The 10,976-nt window shown below is 50.1% G+C and overlaps 2 protein-coding genes across 2 annotated transcripts in view; one reads left to right on the forward strand and one right to left on the reverse strand.

The window, feature by feature from the left end:
• Positions 1 to 3,045: 3,045 nt before the first annotated feature.
• On the forward strand, positions 3,046 to 7,115 carry LOC119284837 (formin-like protein 8). Its single transcript, XM_037564005.1, has 4 exons — positions 3,046 to 4,772; positions 4,864 to 5,066; positions 5,732 to 5,973; positions 6,105 to 7,115. The coding sequence occupies exons 1-4, from the start codon at positions 3,076 to 3,078 to the stop codon at positions 6,879 to 6,881; spliced, it is 2,919 nt and encodes a 972-aa protein (XP_037419902.1). The 5' UTR covers positions 3,046 to 3,075; the 3' UTR covers positions 6,882 to 7,115.
• A 1,025-nt stretch (positions 7,116 to 8,140) lies between these two features.
• The window catches only part of LOC119284838 (activating signal cointegrator 1 complex subunit 2-like), an 8,453-nt gene continuing 5,617 nt past the window's right edge, over positions 8,141 to 10,976 (reverse strand). The window contains exon 9 of the mRNA XM_037564006.1: positions 8,141 to 10,086. Within this exon, the coding sequence (XP_037419903.1) occupies positions 8,420 to 10,086 (1,667 nt within the window). The 3' untranslated portion in view covers positions 8,141 to 8,419. The remainder of the gene's footprint in view (positions 10,087 to 10,976) is intronic.

A 10,976-nucleotide genomic window follows, 5' to 3' on the forward strand; every position in this document is an offset into this window, starting at 1 on the left:
TTGTCAATTTTGTCGCTTGAAGGCAGGCCGTGTAGTGTAGTTTTCCTTATCTTTTCGAATTCGTGGGACCTGTAGTTGCTTCATTGTCAGGTACGGTCGACCGCCTCCCCATTCTCCATGCACGCACGGCCGGATCTACACTACGCAGTCCTGTATGCGATTCTGTACATAGAGTATACTAGTAGTATATATATACTGTATCGGCAAAGGGTTTTCCAAAGCAGGGTAGACACACGCACACTGTTGTGTTGCGCGCTCCGGGATCGGGTCCGCTTTCCACGTGACAGGCGACGCGCCAAAGCAGATGCTTGACGTGCTCATTATACAACTCCACATGCGGGCCCCGGCCATGGCCATGCATGCATGCATGCACGTGGGACCCACCGCACACCTCTGCCATAGTCTAATCTCCTGTACTGTGCTACTACTACGTGTGATCATTCATCTATGCATGACATGCACACGGCAGGAGACACGCACCCCCACTGTGAGCCGCTTTGGCCTAAAGCTAATTGCACTGATGGAGAAGAAAGGAAAGCAAGGCACTTAAGCAAAGTATTTGAAGATCCCACCCCGCCCCGTTCCCAGCTACCCCTGCCCTGCCCAGGGGATGAAATGATGGAGACGGCCGATCATACAAGCGAAAAAGCGGGAGCCTACTAACTTCGTAAGGAGGAAAAGAAACTTCGCTACTAAAGCAGCAGCAGCAGCAATGCATCCAGCATTTCCTGGAACCTAAAGGCCTCTCCATTAAAAATTCAGGTAATTAATCAGGTAATGAAGCCACTTAAAATGCGGTGCAATTTTTTTAAAGGCCGAAGGCACATATTAAGTAGCCAGACCCTTGAAAAACACACTTACAGACCCGCAAAAGAAACACTTGCAGAAATTGAAAAGTAGGAACCAACAGTGCTAACATGGTGGTTACGAGGACACTGGTATTCCTAGCACACCAACAAAGATCAAACGATATAGGTTTGACGCTTTGATGTCTCGTGAATACGGATTATCCTTTCAATGAAAGGTGACGTTTTCATCGATAGCGTGACACTCGTGGTGGCTTCGTCAATCTTCAAGCTCTGCAAATTAGACCCGGTCTTCAATAGGCTTGTGTGAGTGTGCATCTACGATGTAATCGGTGTTGCTAAAAAAAGATTGAAAATTACATCCAAAGCCTTGAGGGGGGATGTCAAAGTCTTCTTCCTCCTATATCTACAGGCGCGTCCCGTGAGCAAAGTGTTACCGCAACTCACTCTCCATGGTAGTGGAGGAAACTTGGTTAAACCCAGTAGCATGTAGAAGCACCATCCGAAAAGTCATCCATGTAGACCTGAAGTCATCGGAAATGTGCAGGTCGAGGAAACATCACCTTTAAAGGGCTATATCTATAGTAGTAGGCCCACTTCACCAAGCTCTACCATTGTTCAGCCCAATCATAGTAAAAATCTAAGTTTGACCGGGAAAGAAGTGTTGATCACGTCTCTATGTCATGTTTTAAGCTTCCTAGAGGTTTGTTTGAACACCTTAATATGATGACCAGAAAATTTGGGTGGAGGAGCAAGCAAGGACAACGTAAACCTAGTTGGGATTCCTGCGAAGCAATGACTCAACCTATGGCTATTGTTGGGGGGGGGGGGTCGGCTTCAAGGACTTCGACCTTTTTAACATGCCCTTGCAAACCATGAAAGCACGATGCGTCCTGCACTCAAGGCCGGTCCGCTGGGTTATCGACGGGCTGAGGAAGAAAGTAAAATATTGGCCCCGATTATATAAACATGGAAATGATAATCAATATATATTACCAACAACCACTTAAAGTCGAGAGGCTCTAGCACTAGCGGAAGATTTGTCTCTCCAGAAGATGATCAATGCGTCATAATCTAACCAAATTGTTGAAAATATTTCTCAGTAGGAACATATTATTCAATCGTAAAGGTGATAATAGCTCGAAAGTCAGGGTTCATCGATTGCGCCTATAGTTTTGAAGGAGATTCTACCTTTGAAACTCACACCCTAGCTAAGTTTTCTCATCTTTGGATCAAGGACACCATGTTTGGCTAGGCCAAACTCATGATCACATGTGTATTCCCCTTATTATCTCTTATGATCAATAAAGTTTGGCAGACCATTCTAAAAAAAATTAGGACCCCAATAAATTCCGAACGCTCGGATTTTAAGCATTTCATCCCGAAGAGTTTTTCATGGCAACTTTAGTTGACACGAGGTGGCAACTTTAGTTGTTAAGACATGGCAACGTTGTCCCAATTCGGTATTTTGCCAGAAAATTGACATGTTTGCCAACCTCGTGTGAACTGAAGTTGCGATGAAAAACGTTCTATTGCCATGCTTAAAATCCGAACGTTCGGGATTTATCATTTTTAAAAAATTAATACCTTCAGCGGGACCTACTTGGTAAGGAGAAAAGGAAACTTCACTGGTATAAATAAATCCTAAACAGGAAAACTTCACTAGTAAAGCAGCAAACCAGTGCAGGGTGGCAACCTGACCCAGCGATCCGTGCACCCAGCGTTTGCCGGAATCAAAAAGGCCTCTCCGTCCATTGACAACGTTATATGAATGGATCAAGGTAATGAAGCCAGTCAAAAGAAGCTACTAGTACTAAATTAAAACGGGTGCGCGCTCACATGGTCTTTACTCTCACAAAGATACTAGAAGTACTATTACTGATGTACTGTACCACCATTTGTTGATATGGAGTAGAGCTGGCCTGTCGGTACGCAAAGTATCGTGCATGTGTGGAATATTTTCCTTTCCTTTACCTTGCGCGGCGGGCGTACCAACCTACCAGGAGCCGTATTATAATCCACCAAAACCTCCTAAACGCGGCGCGAAATCCCTAGTCCGATCAAAGTTCTTGTACATTAGCACCTGCACACTAAACTTTGGGCAGGAAAAAGAGGTTAGATCTACACATTTGTTTTTCATAGTGGGATGCCAAAGCGGAGCGCCGAGGAAAAGAAAAGAGAAGAGAAGAAAAGCGGCGAGGAAAAGAAGCAAAAGAGAAGCCAACGCAAAGCAGATTCGGGCCGTCGGGGGCGCCACGTAGTAGTACGTATGGAGAGGAGATTACCAGACCGTCGGGAGCGCCCATGGTGGCGATCGCATATGCTAGTACATCTCCGAAGCCGCCCGCCCGAAAATGGCGGCGTCTTCTCTCTCCTCGGCTTCACACTCTCTCCCCTCCCGGTCTGTCTTTCTCTCACTCTAGAAAGCGGGCCCGAAGCTGCGCTCTGGCTCTGGCTTTGGCTTTTATCTTCTTCTTCTTGTGCGTGCGTGCTCTCCGCTCGCGCCGCCCGCCAAATGCCTCCCGCCATCGCGCTGCTGCTCGCGCAGCTGGTGCTGTGCGGGTGCCTCTCGCCGGCGGTGTCTGCCGCCGCCGTCGTCCCCAGGCGGGTGCTGCACCAGCCGCTGTTTCCCATTGAGTGGACTCCGCCCCCGTCGCCGCCGCCTCCGCCCGCGCCGGACTTCACCTCCGACCCCAGCCCTCCCGTGGCCACGCCCGACGCCCCTCCCGTGGCGACGCCCGATGCCCCTCCCGGCGACTTCTTCCCTCCCGCACCGCCGGTGTCCAGTGATGGTGGTGGCGGCGGTACGGCTTCGTCCCCCCCGAACACCGTCACCGCCGACGTCTCCACCCCGCCCTCTCCCACCGCTGCCGGCCACGGCCCCAAGAAGGCGACCATAGTGGCGGCCGGGGCGGCCGCCGCCGCCGGGGTCGCGCTGCTCGGCTTCGCCTGCGCGTTCCTCATCACCGGCCGCGCCCGCCGCCGCTGCGACTCGCAGAAGCTGCTCGGCCCCGACGGCGGGCCGGCGCTCCGCCGCACGGCCCCCTCCGCCGCCGACTTCCTCTACGTCGGCACGGTGGAGCCCACCACGCCGGCGCACCAGCGCGGGCCCACCAGCGCCGATCTCGCCGGCTCCCCGTACCGCAAGCTGCGGAACGAGCGCGCGCGCCGCGCGGTGTGCCGCGACGAGGCCACCGACCACCCGAGCCCGGAGCTCCGGCCGCTCCCGCCGCTGCGGCGCGCCACCACCATGGGCTCCTCCGACGAGGACGCGTACTACACGCCGCGGCAGCGCTCGGGGGGCTCCGGCTCGGGCGCCGGCGGCGGGGCCGGCAGCGGCGTGTACGGCGAGACGTGGAGCGAGGCGAGCGCGTCCAGCCCGCCCACCACCACCACGGCTTCCCGCCGCAGCCTCCCCAGCATGACCAGCGACTTCTTTCCCCCGGTCGCCGCCATCGCCGCGCTCCCGCCGCCCCCACGGTCCCGCCGCACGCGCACGCCCCCGCGCACGCGCTTCTCCACTGGCTCCACCCCCGACGTCAAGCAGGCAATCTCGCCATCCCCGCGGCCGGTGCAACCCTCCAACCCACCTCCACGTCCACCGCCACCACCTCCTCCTCCTCCACCACCACCGACAGCGCCGCCCAAGTCCAACGCAGCTCCAAGGCCCCCTCCTCCACCACCACCGCCACCGATGGCGTCAACTAACAGCCTCCCCCCAAAGACGGGGGAGCCGACATCCAGGCGCCGGTTGCTGAAGCCGCTGCCGCCGGAAGGGCCCCGCATTGCCATGCCGATGCCGATCACGGCGGCGGCAGCGGCGGAGAACAACGGGAGCACGTCGATGCGGGCGGAGGACGACGCGGCCGGCGGCCTGCCGAAGCTGAAGCCGCTGCACTGGGACAAGGTGCGGGCGACCTCCGACCGCGCCATGGTCTGGGACCAGCTCAAGTCAAGCTCATTCCAGTTGAGACCCTGCTCACACTCACAATAAAAGCTTGATCCGTTTATGCCGGTGGTCTCCGAACTGTGCGTGATGTCGAGGCGTCTCTTTCAGGTTGGACGAGGACATGATCGAGGCGCTCTTCATGAACAACTCCATGCCCGCCGCGCCGCCGAGGGACACCGGGAGGAAGCCCGCCGCGCCGGCGTTCAGGCAGGAGGAGAGGGTGCTCGACCCCAAGAAAGCGCAGAACATCGCCATCTTGTTGCGCGCCTTGAATGTCACGCGTGAGGAGGTCTCGGACGCGCTCCTGGACGGTGAGTGTTCGTGCTGCAACCAGTGTGATAATTTTGAGCTCATTTTTCATCTGGTTAGCATTCGCAAAATTGAACCAGCTTTTTTCTGCTCTTCTTTAGCTAAGAAATACTCTATAAGACGTTTATTGACATTGTAATAGAGTCAAAAAAACAACTTATATTAAGTTACAGGGGGAGTATGATTCTATTTTGTTTGCAAACCTTAAATTGAGGAGTTATGTTTGATTGTGATTAGGTATCTAGCATAAGGACTAAGGATGCTTTGGTTGGTAGGATGCTCTTTTCATCTGATTTTGTGATTCACGTTTTGCTTTCAAATGAGGTTCAGATTTGCAGCTCAATAGTGACAGGTCTTAAGAATTAACAGAAATTCTGGTTCTTGATAATAAAACCTCAACAGAATATACAAGGACTTGAAATCAATAGGGGGAGAAAATGGCTGGACCAATCCTTTTCTAGTAGGAAGGCTGTGAACATCCGGCTAGCGTCCTCTCACTCCACTTCCAAAGTCCAACACCCAAAATTTGCTCTCTGAATCAAACGTTCACCCTGATTTATACACATAATCGTTTTCGTACTTTTCAGTGGAGTGTTGTGCTGTTCACATCATTTCTCTGTATAGCAGTGTCCACTAACTACACTATTTGGTCTCCACATTTGAACAGGCAATGCTGAATGTTTAGGCAGTGAGCTTTTGGAAACGTTAGTCAAGATGGCACCTACGAAAGAGGAGGAGGTCAAACTGCGGGATTACAGTGGCGACCTATCGAAGCTGGGAACCGCGGAACGCTTTCTCAAGACTGTGCTGGATATACCTTTCGCCTTCAAAAGAGTCGACGCTATGCTGTACCGAGCCAATTTCGAGACTGAGATAAATTACCTAAGGAAGTCTTTTGAAACGCTAGAGGTATGCTAGTTTTTGAATCCTACTATTGTCATTTTTAATAACGCACATCCTTTGACTTGAGTATCAAATATCAATATTCATATTCAGCTACTACACATGTGGTTAGCTCACATTTCTTCACTTGTTTTCAGGCAGCTTGTGAAGATCTTAGGGGTAGCAGGTTGTTCCTAAAACTCCTTGAAGCAGTGCTGAGGACCGGGAATCGGATGAATGTCGGCACGAACCGGGGCGAGGCTAAGGCCTTTAAGCTTGACACCCTCCTCAAGCTCGCAGACGTCAAGGGAGCTGATGGCAAAACCACGCTGCTGCACTTTGTTGTCCAAGAAATGATCCGATCGGAAGACGCGAAATCTGAAAAGGAAAACACCACGGCCACCAGCTCCAAAGATAAAGGCCTGAAGGTTGTGTGCGGGCTGAGCAGCGAGCTCGGAAACGTCAAGAAGGCGGCTTCCATGGACTTCGACGTTCTGCACGGCTACGTCAGCAAGCTCGAGACGGGCCTCGAGAAGATCAAGTCGGTGTTGCAGCTCGAGAGGCAGTGCACGCAGGGCCAGAGGTTCTTCATCGCAATGCAGGGCTTTCTGAAGGAGGCCGACAAGGAGATCGAGATAGTGAGAGGCGAGGAGAAGCGGGCTCTGGGGAGGGTGAAAGACATCACCGACTACTTCCACGGGGACGCCGCGAAGGAGGAGGCGCACCCTCTGAGGATATTCATGGTGGTGAGGGACTTCCTCTCGATGTTGGATCACGTCTGCAGGGAGGTTGGCCGGATGCAGCAGGACAGAACCGTCGTCGGGTCGGCGAGGTCGTTCCGTGTCTCGACGACAGCCCCATTGCCGGTCCTAAGCTTGTATGGCCAACGGCGGCAGAACAACTCCGACGACGATGATGATAGCATGTCGTCGTAGGAGAGGGGGTTGGGGGAGGAGGGGTGGTGAAGATGCAGAATGAATTTTGCAATGGACATAGCACATATGGACTGTGATAGCTTTAGCAGCCGCGGCAAATGTATGATAGTGATAAGTAAGCACATATTTAACCTCGGGACGACCAAGGTTAGGAGAGATCGGGGTGTATACGTTTGGAACATGTGGAATTTTTTGTACAAAAGAAGAATAATGACAAGAAGGTCTTCCTCTTTCCGTTGGGTAGTTTTCAATGTAGAAATAGGCTGCTTCACTAGTTATCTAGCAGCAGTTACACATGGCCGCACCATTTCTTATGTATAATTATGTTGATTCATGTAGTGGGGGACTAGTGGTGTAACCTGGAAATAATTTTTCAGATGACTGCTAAATTTCTGTCTGCGCAAATAATCAGGAACAACCCAAAATTAACCTCTTTTTTATCAGAACAGCTGTAGGTTTCCTCTTTCAAATTTCTCATGCGCTTGGAAGAACAGCAAATCTATCAGCCATACCTTGGATGGATATGCTTTATATATCACTTGAAAAGCGCTAGTACTAGGCCATCCTTCCTTCCAGATATCTCTGCAAGTAACAGAAAGGCGAAAAGGGGAACCGTCACCATGTATACGATTTCACTGTAAAAAAGCATGGTCAAGGTAAAGGATGAGAGCATGGCATGCCAGCGACGCCACCGCCACCATCATCTCCTCCATTGCCGGCAGCAGGCTTTTTCATCTGTAGTCTGTACTGCACAGGTGAGGCGATCGATGGAGATCACTTGAGCATGCCCTCTTTGCGTAGAGATAAAGAAAGCACCGGGGGCATAACTAGGGCGAAAGTATGCCGCTAACCTTTTTCTCCCAGGCGAATGATGATTCCAAGCTTCACGAGCCTGCCTGTAGAGTAGAATGGAGACGTGATGGAAGTGAATGAGCGAAGCAAAGGGCGTGGCATCATCAAGGATGGATGGCTCCTTGGTGACGCCATGATTGTCGCCCTTGCCTTCATAATTCTCCTCTGGAGACGCCATGGCCTCGGCCACTGTCAAGCATGCTGCATTTTAGAAAGGAAGTGTACCCGTTTCTGTGCCGTAAAAACTAAGGGATGAGGTTCCCAACAACAACGATTTTCAGTCTACATTCAAAAGAAGAGAAAGCATTTCCAGTTTCTGTGACCCATTGCGGCCACACATTCACACACCATCCAATACAAAACATAACATGTTCCAAAGGCACACAGCACTAGGCCACATGGATTTGTTGGACCAACATAAACCTTTCAAGTACCAAAAATGCAGCACGGTTCCTTGCGCGACCAAGCTACTTCATGGTAATTCACCTTTAAGAATTCTCACATTTCATACAACGTCTTTCTCAAAGCAAAAAAAAAAAAAGTATCTATGGGGGCTGCAGCTGCATGTTGTGTATCAATGTAATTGGAACAACCAAAATACATGCTTGGCTTCTGTGAACATCATCTGTCCCTCAAAACCACTTGGACGAATTTACACTTCCTGCTGAACTTCAGACGGTGGTGAGCTAAAGCCCTGTCATTCCTTGCATATGCTTCCTCAGCGCCTGATCCCTCCGGTTATGATTCCGGCCGCCTCTCCTTCCGCCGCCTCCACGGGGGCCTGGCCCTCCTCGAGCGAAACCTTGTGCTGCATTACCATCTTCATTGTCCTCCACTGGATCGTCATGGTTCCTGTCCCATCTTCTTGCACCACGACCAAAACCTTGCTGGCCATGGTTATTCACTTCTGGCCTATTGTCCTCGTCCCTGTCCCCTCTTCTTCCACCACGACCGAAACCTTGCTGGCCATGGTTATTCCCTTCTGGCCTGTTGTCCTCGTCCCTATCCCCCCTTCTTGCGCCACGACCAAAACCTTGCTGGGGATTAGGATGGTTGTTTACCTCTGGCCGGTTGTCCTCCTCCCTGGCCCCTCTTCTTGCGCCACGACCAAAACCTTGCTGGTTGTTCATTTCTGGCCGGTTGTCCTCATCCCTGGTCCCTCTTCTTGCACCACGGCCAAAACCTTGCTGACCATCGTTTACCTCTGGTAGGTTGCCATGGTTCCTGCCCCCTCTTCTTCCATCACGGCCAAAACTTTGTGGGCCACTAGAATTCTCATTCTCCTCCGCTGGGTTACCCTGATCCCAGCCACCTCTTCTGCCCCTGCCCCGACCACGGGGATTCGAGCCTCCTCTGCTGAAGCTGTTTGCATGACCACCCTCCTCTTCCTCCACAACTCTATGTTGCCTGTTGGGAACTCCCATAGGTAAATTTCCACCAATAGGTAAATTTCCACCACGACCAAGACCATGAATTGTATCTTTCTGAGTATTGTTTAAGACTGCCGCCTCTCGAGCATTTGATACAGCAACTGAACCAGCAACCTTGTAGCTGTAGTTCTTCCCGTCCTTGACATAAAACTGTGGCTTCTTCTGTGAAGCCCAACGTGGGCCACTGGAGGAACCCTCAGCATCATTGGCGCCCTCTGCTTCCTCGTAACTTGACTCCGCCACGCTGAAGCCAAGATCATCAAACGAGTCATCATACTCATCCTCGTACTCATACTGGGAATCAAGGACAGCCGACTTAACAGCATCTTTGGCTTTTTGCGAGTCTAGAACTGCGTAGTTGGGCAGATCATCATTGGTCTTCCTTGTAAATCTACCTTGTGGAACTGATGATACAGATGAGGCAGGAGCCTTGGATGCTGATGAAACTGAAGATAAATATGAGATAGGAGCCTTGGATGCTGATGAGACTGAAGAAGATTGGGCTTCAACTTTATGGGGTTTATTTGCAATATTAGGAATAGTTTCCACTAGTACGCCTTTGCCTTTATCTTTCGCAACACTAGGTGCAGATTGTTGTTGTGGCATCTCTTGTAACGAGGTATCTAAAGCTAGAAGATCCTGATGAAGTGTTCCATCTAGTATCCTTTGGATAACTTCCTCAGGGTTCTGGTTGTAGGCTTCCAAGCAAGCGGCAAGGAAACCTTTCCCATAATGAGGAAGAAGGTCCCTTATCTGACTAATCTTGGACTCAATGACAGCAGCTTCCTCATTCTTCTGTTGAAGTTCACCACCATGGGAAGATATTGGCAAATCAGGGACACTATTCCAAGAAGTGACAGTGGATCCGCACAGACGTGATATGAACTGGAACTGCTCATCCTCCATGTATATCCATCCTGTTAAGGATTAGCAGGAACACATGGAATGCATCAATAGAGAGTGTTTGGCATCAAAAGGAATATGATAAATAAAACTTTGAATCATACGAATGTGGCATGTACATCAACCGAACAATTCTGCCAGGCTTGTAACACTTTCACATGACAAAATCTATAGGAAACCAAAACAAGTGCTTTCTTATGAAGTCAATAACCCAAAAGTACCAAATGATAGGAACACAGATAGAGGTGCTGCACTTGATTAGTACTTCCTCAGTCCAGGTTTATTGGGCCAGTCTTATTTTGTGCCAAACTTTGACCGTCTATATGACCCACAAAATGAGGTATATAGTACAAAAGGTAAACTATTGGATTTGTATTTGGAAGAGGTTTTCCACGATATAATTTGGTGACATATGGTTCATATTTCATAAGTTAAATTTATGGTCAAAGTTGACCCAAAATACGAGGGAGCCTAATAAATCTGGATGGAGAAAGTACGTAGGTAACACTGTTGGTGCCTTAACTGGGGCAAAAACAGTGGAAGCCATCAAAAACTGGTAAGTATGACAAACTCCTACAGGATGAAGGTATTTCAGCAAGCTTGGAAAACATTTCCTTTTGACACTGAATTTCATTCTTCCTATTCTGACATTGACTGAGAGCATTCTACTATCTCAAACTAGAACGGCACCAAACAATATAAGCCTATTAACTGCGTTAACTCACACACAGACATGCGATAAGTACTGTGACAACACACCAACAAGATAAACGAATTCAGTACACATATGCAAGAGATCAGTATATGGGGCAATAAAACCTTATATTACTTCTCCAAATAAATCTACAAAATCTCATGCTATTTCTGAAAGAAACAAAACTAATGATGTCGAGATAATTCTGACTGAAAT

This window comes from Triticum dicoccoides, chromosome 4A (assembly GCF_002162155.2).
Source record: "Triticum dicoccoides isolate Atlit2015 ecotype Zavitan chromosome 4A, WEW_v2.0, whole genome shotgun sequence".
In the NCBI taxonomy this organism is placed as follows: Eukaryota; Viridiplantae; Streptophyta; class Magnoliopsida; order Poales; family Poaceae; genus Triticum; species Triticum dicoccoides.

Bases quoted from the DNA above. Each gene is read 5' to 3' on its own strand.
- LOC119284837 (XM_037564005.1), top strand. From the start codon at position 3,076: ATGGAGAGGAGATTACCAGACCGTCGGGAGCGCCCATGGTGGCGATCG. The intron at 4,773-4,863 runs GTTGAGACCCTG...CGTCTCTTTCAG, and splicing joins CTCAAGTCAAGCTCATTCCA to GTTGGACGAGGACATGATCG. The intron at 5,067-5,731 runs GTGAGTGTTCGT...ACATTTGAACAG, and splicing joins CTCGGACGCGCTCCTGGACG to GCAATGCTGAATGTTTAGGC.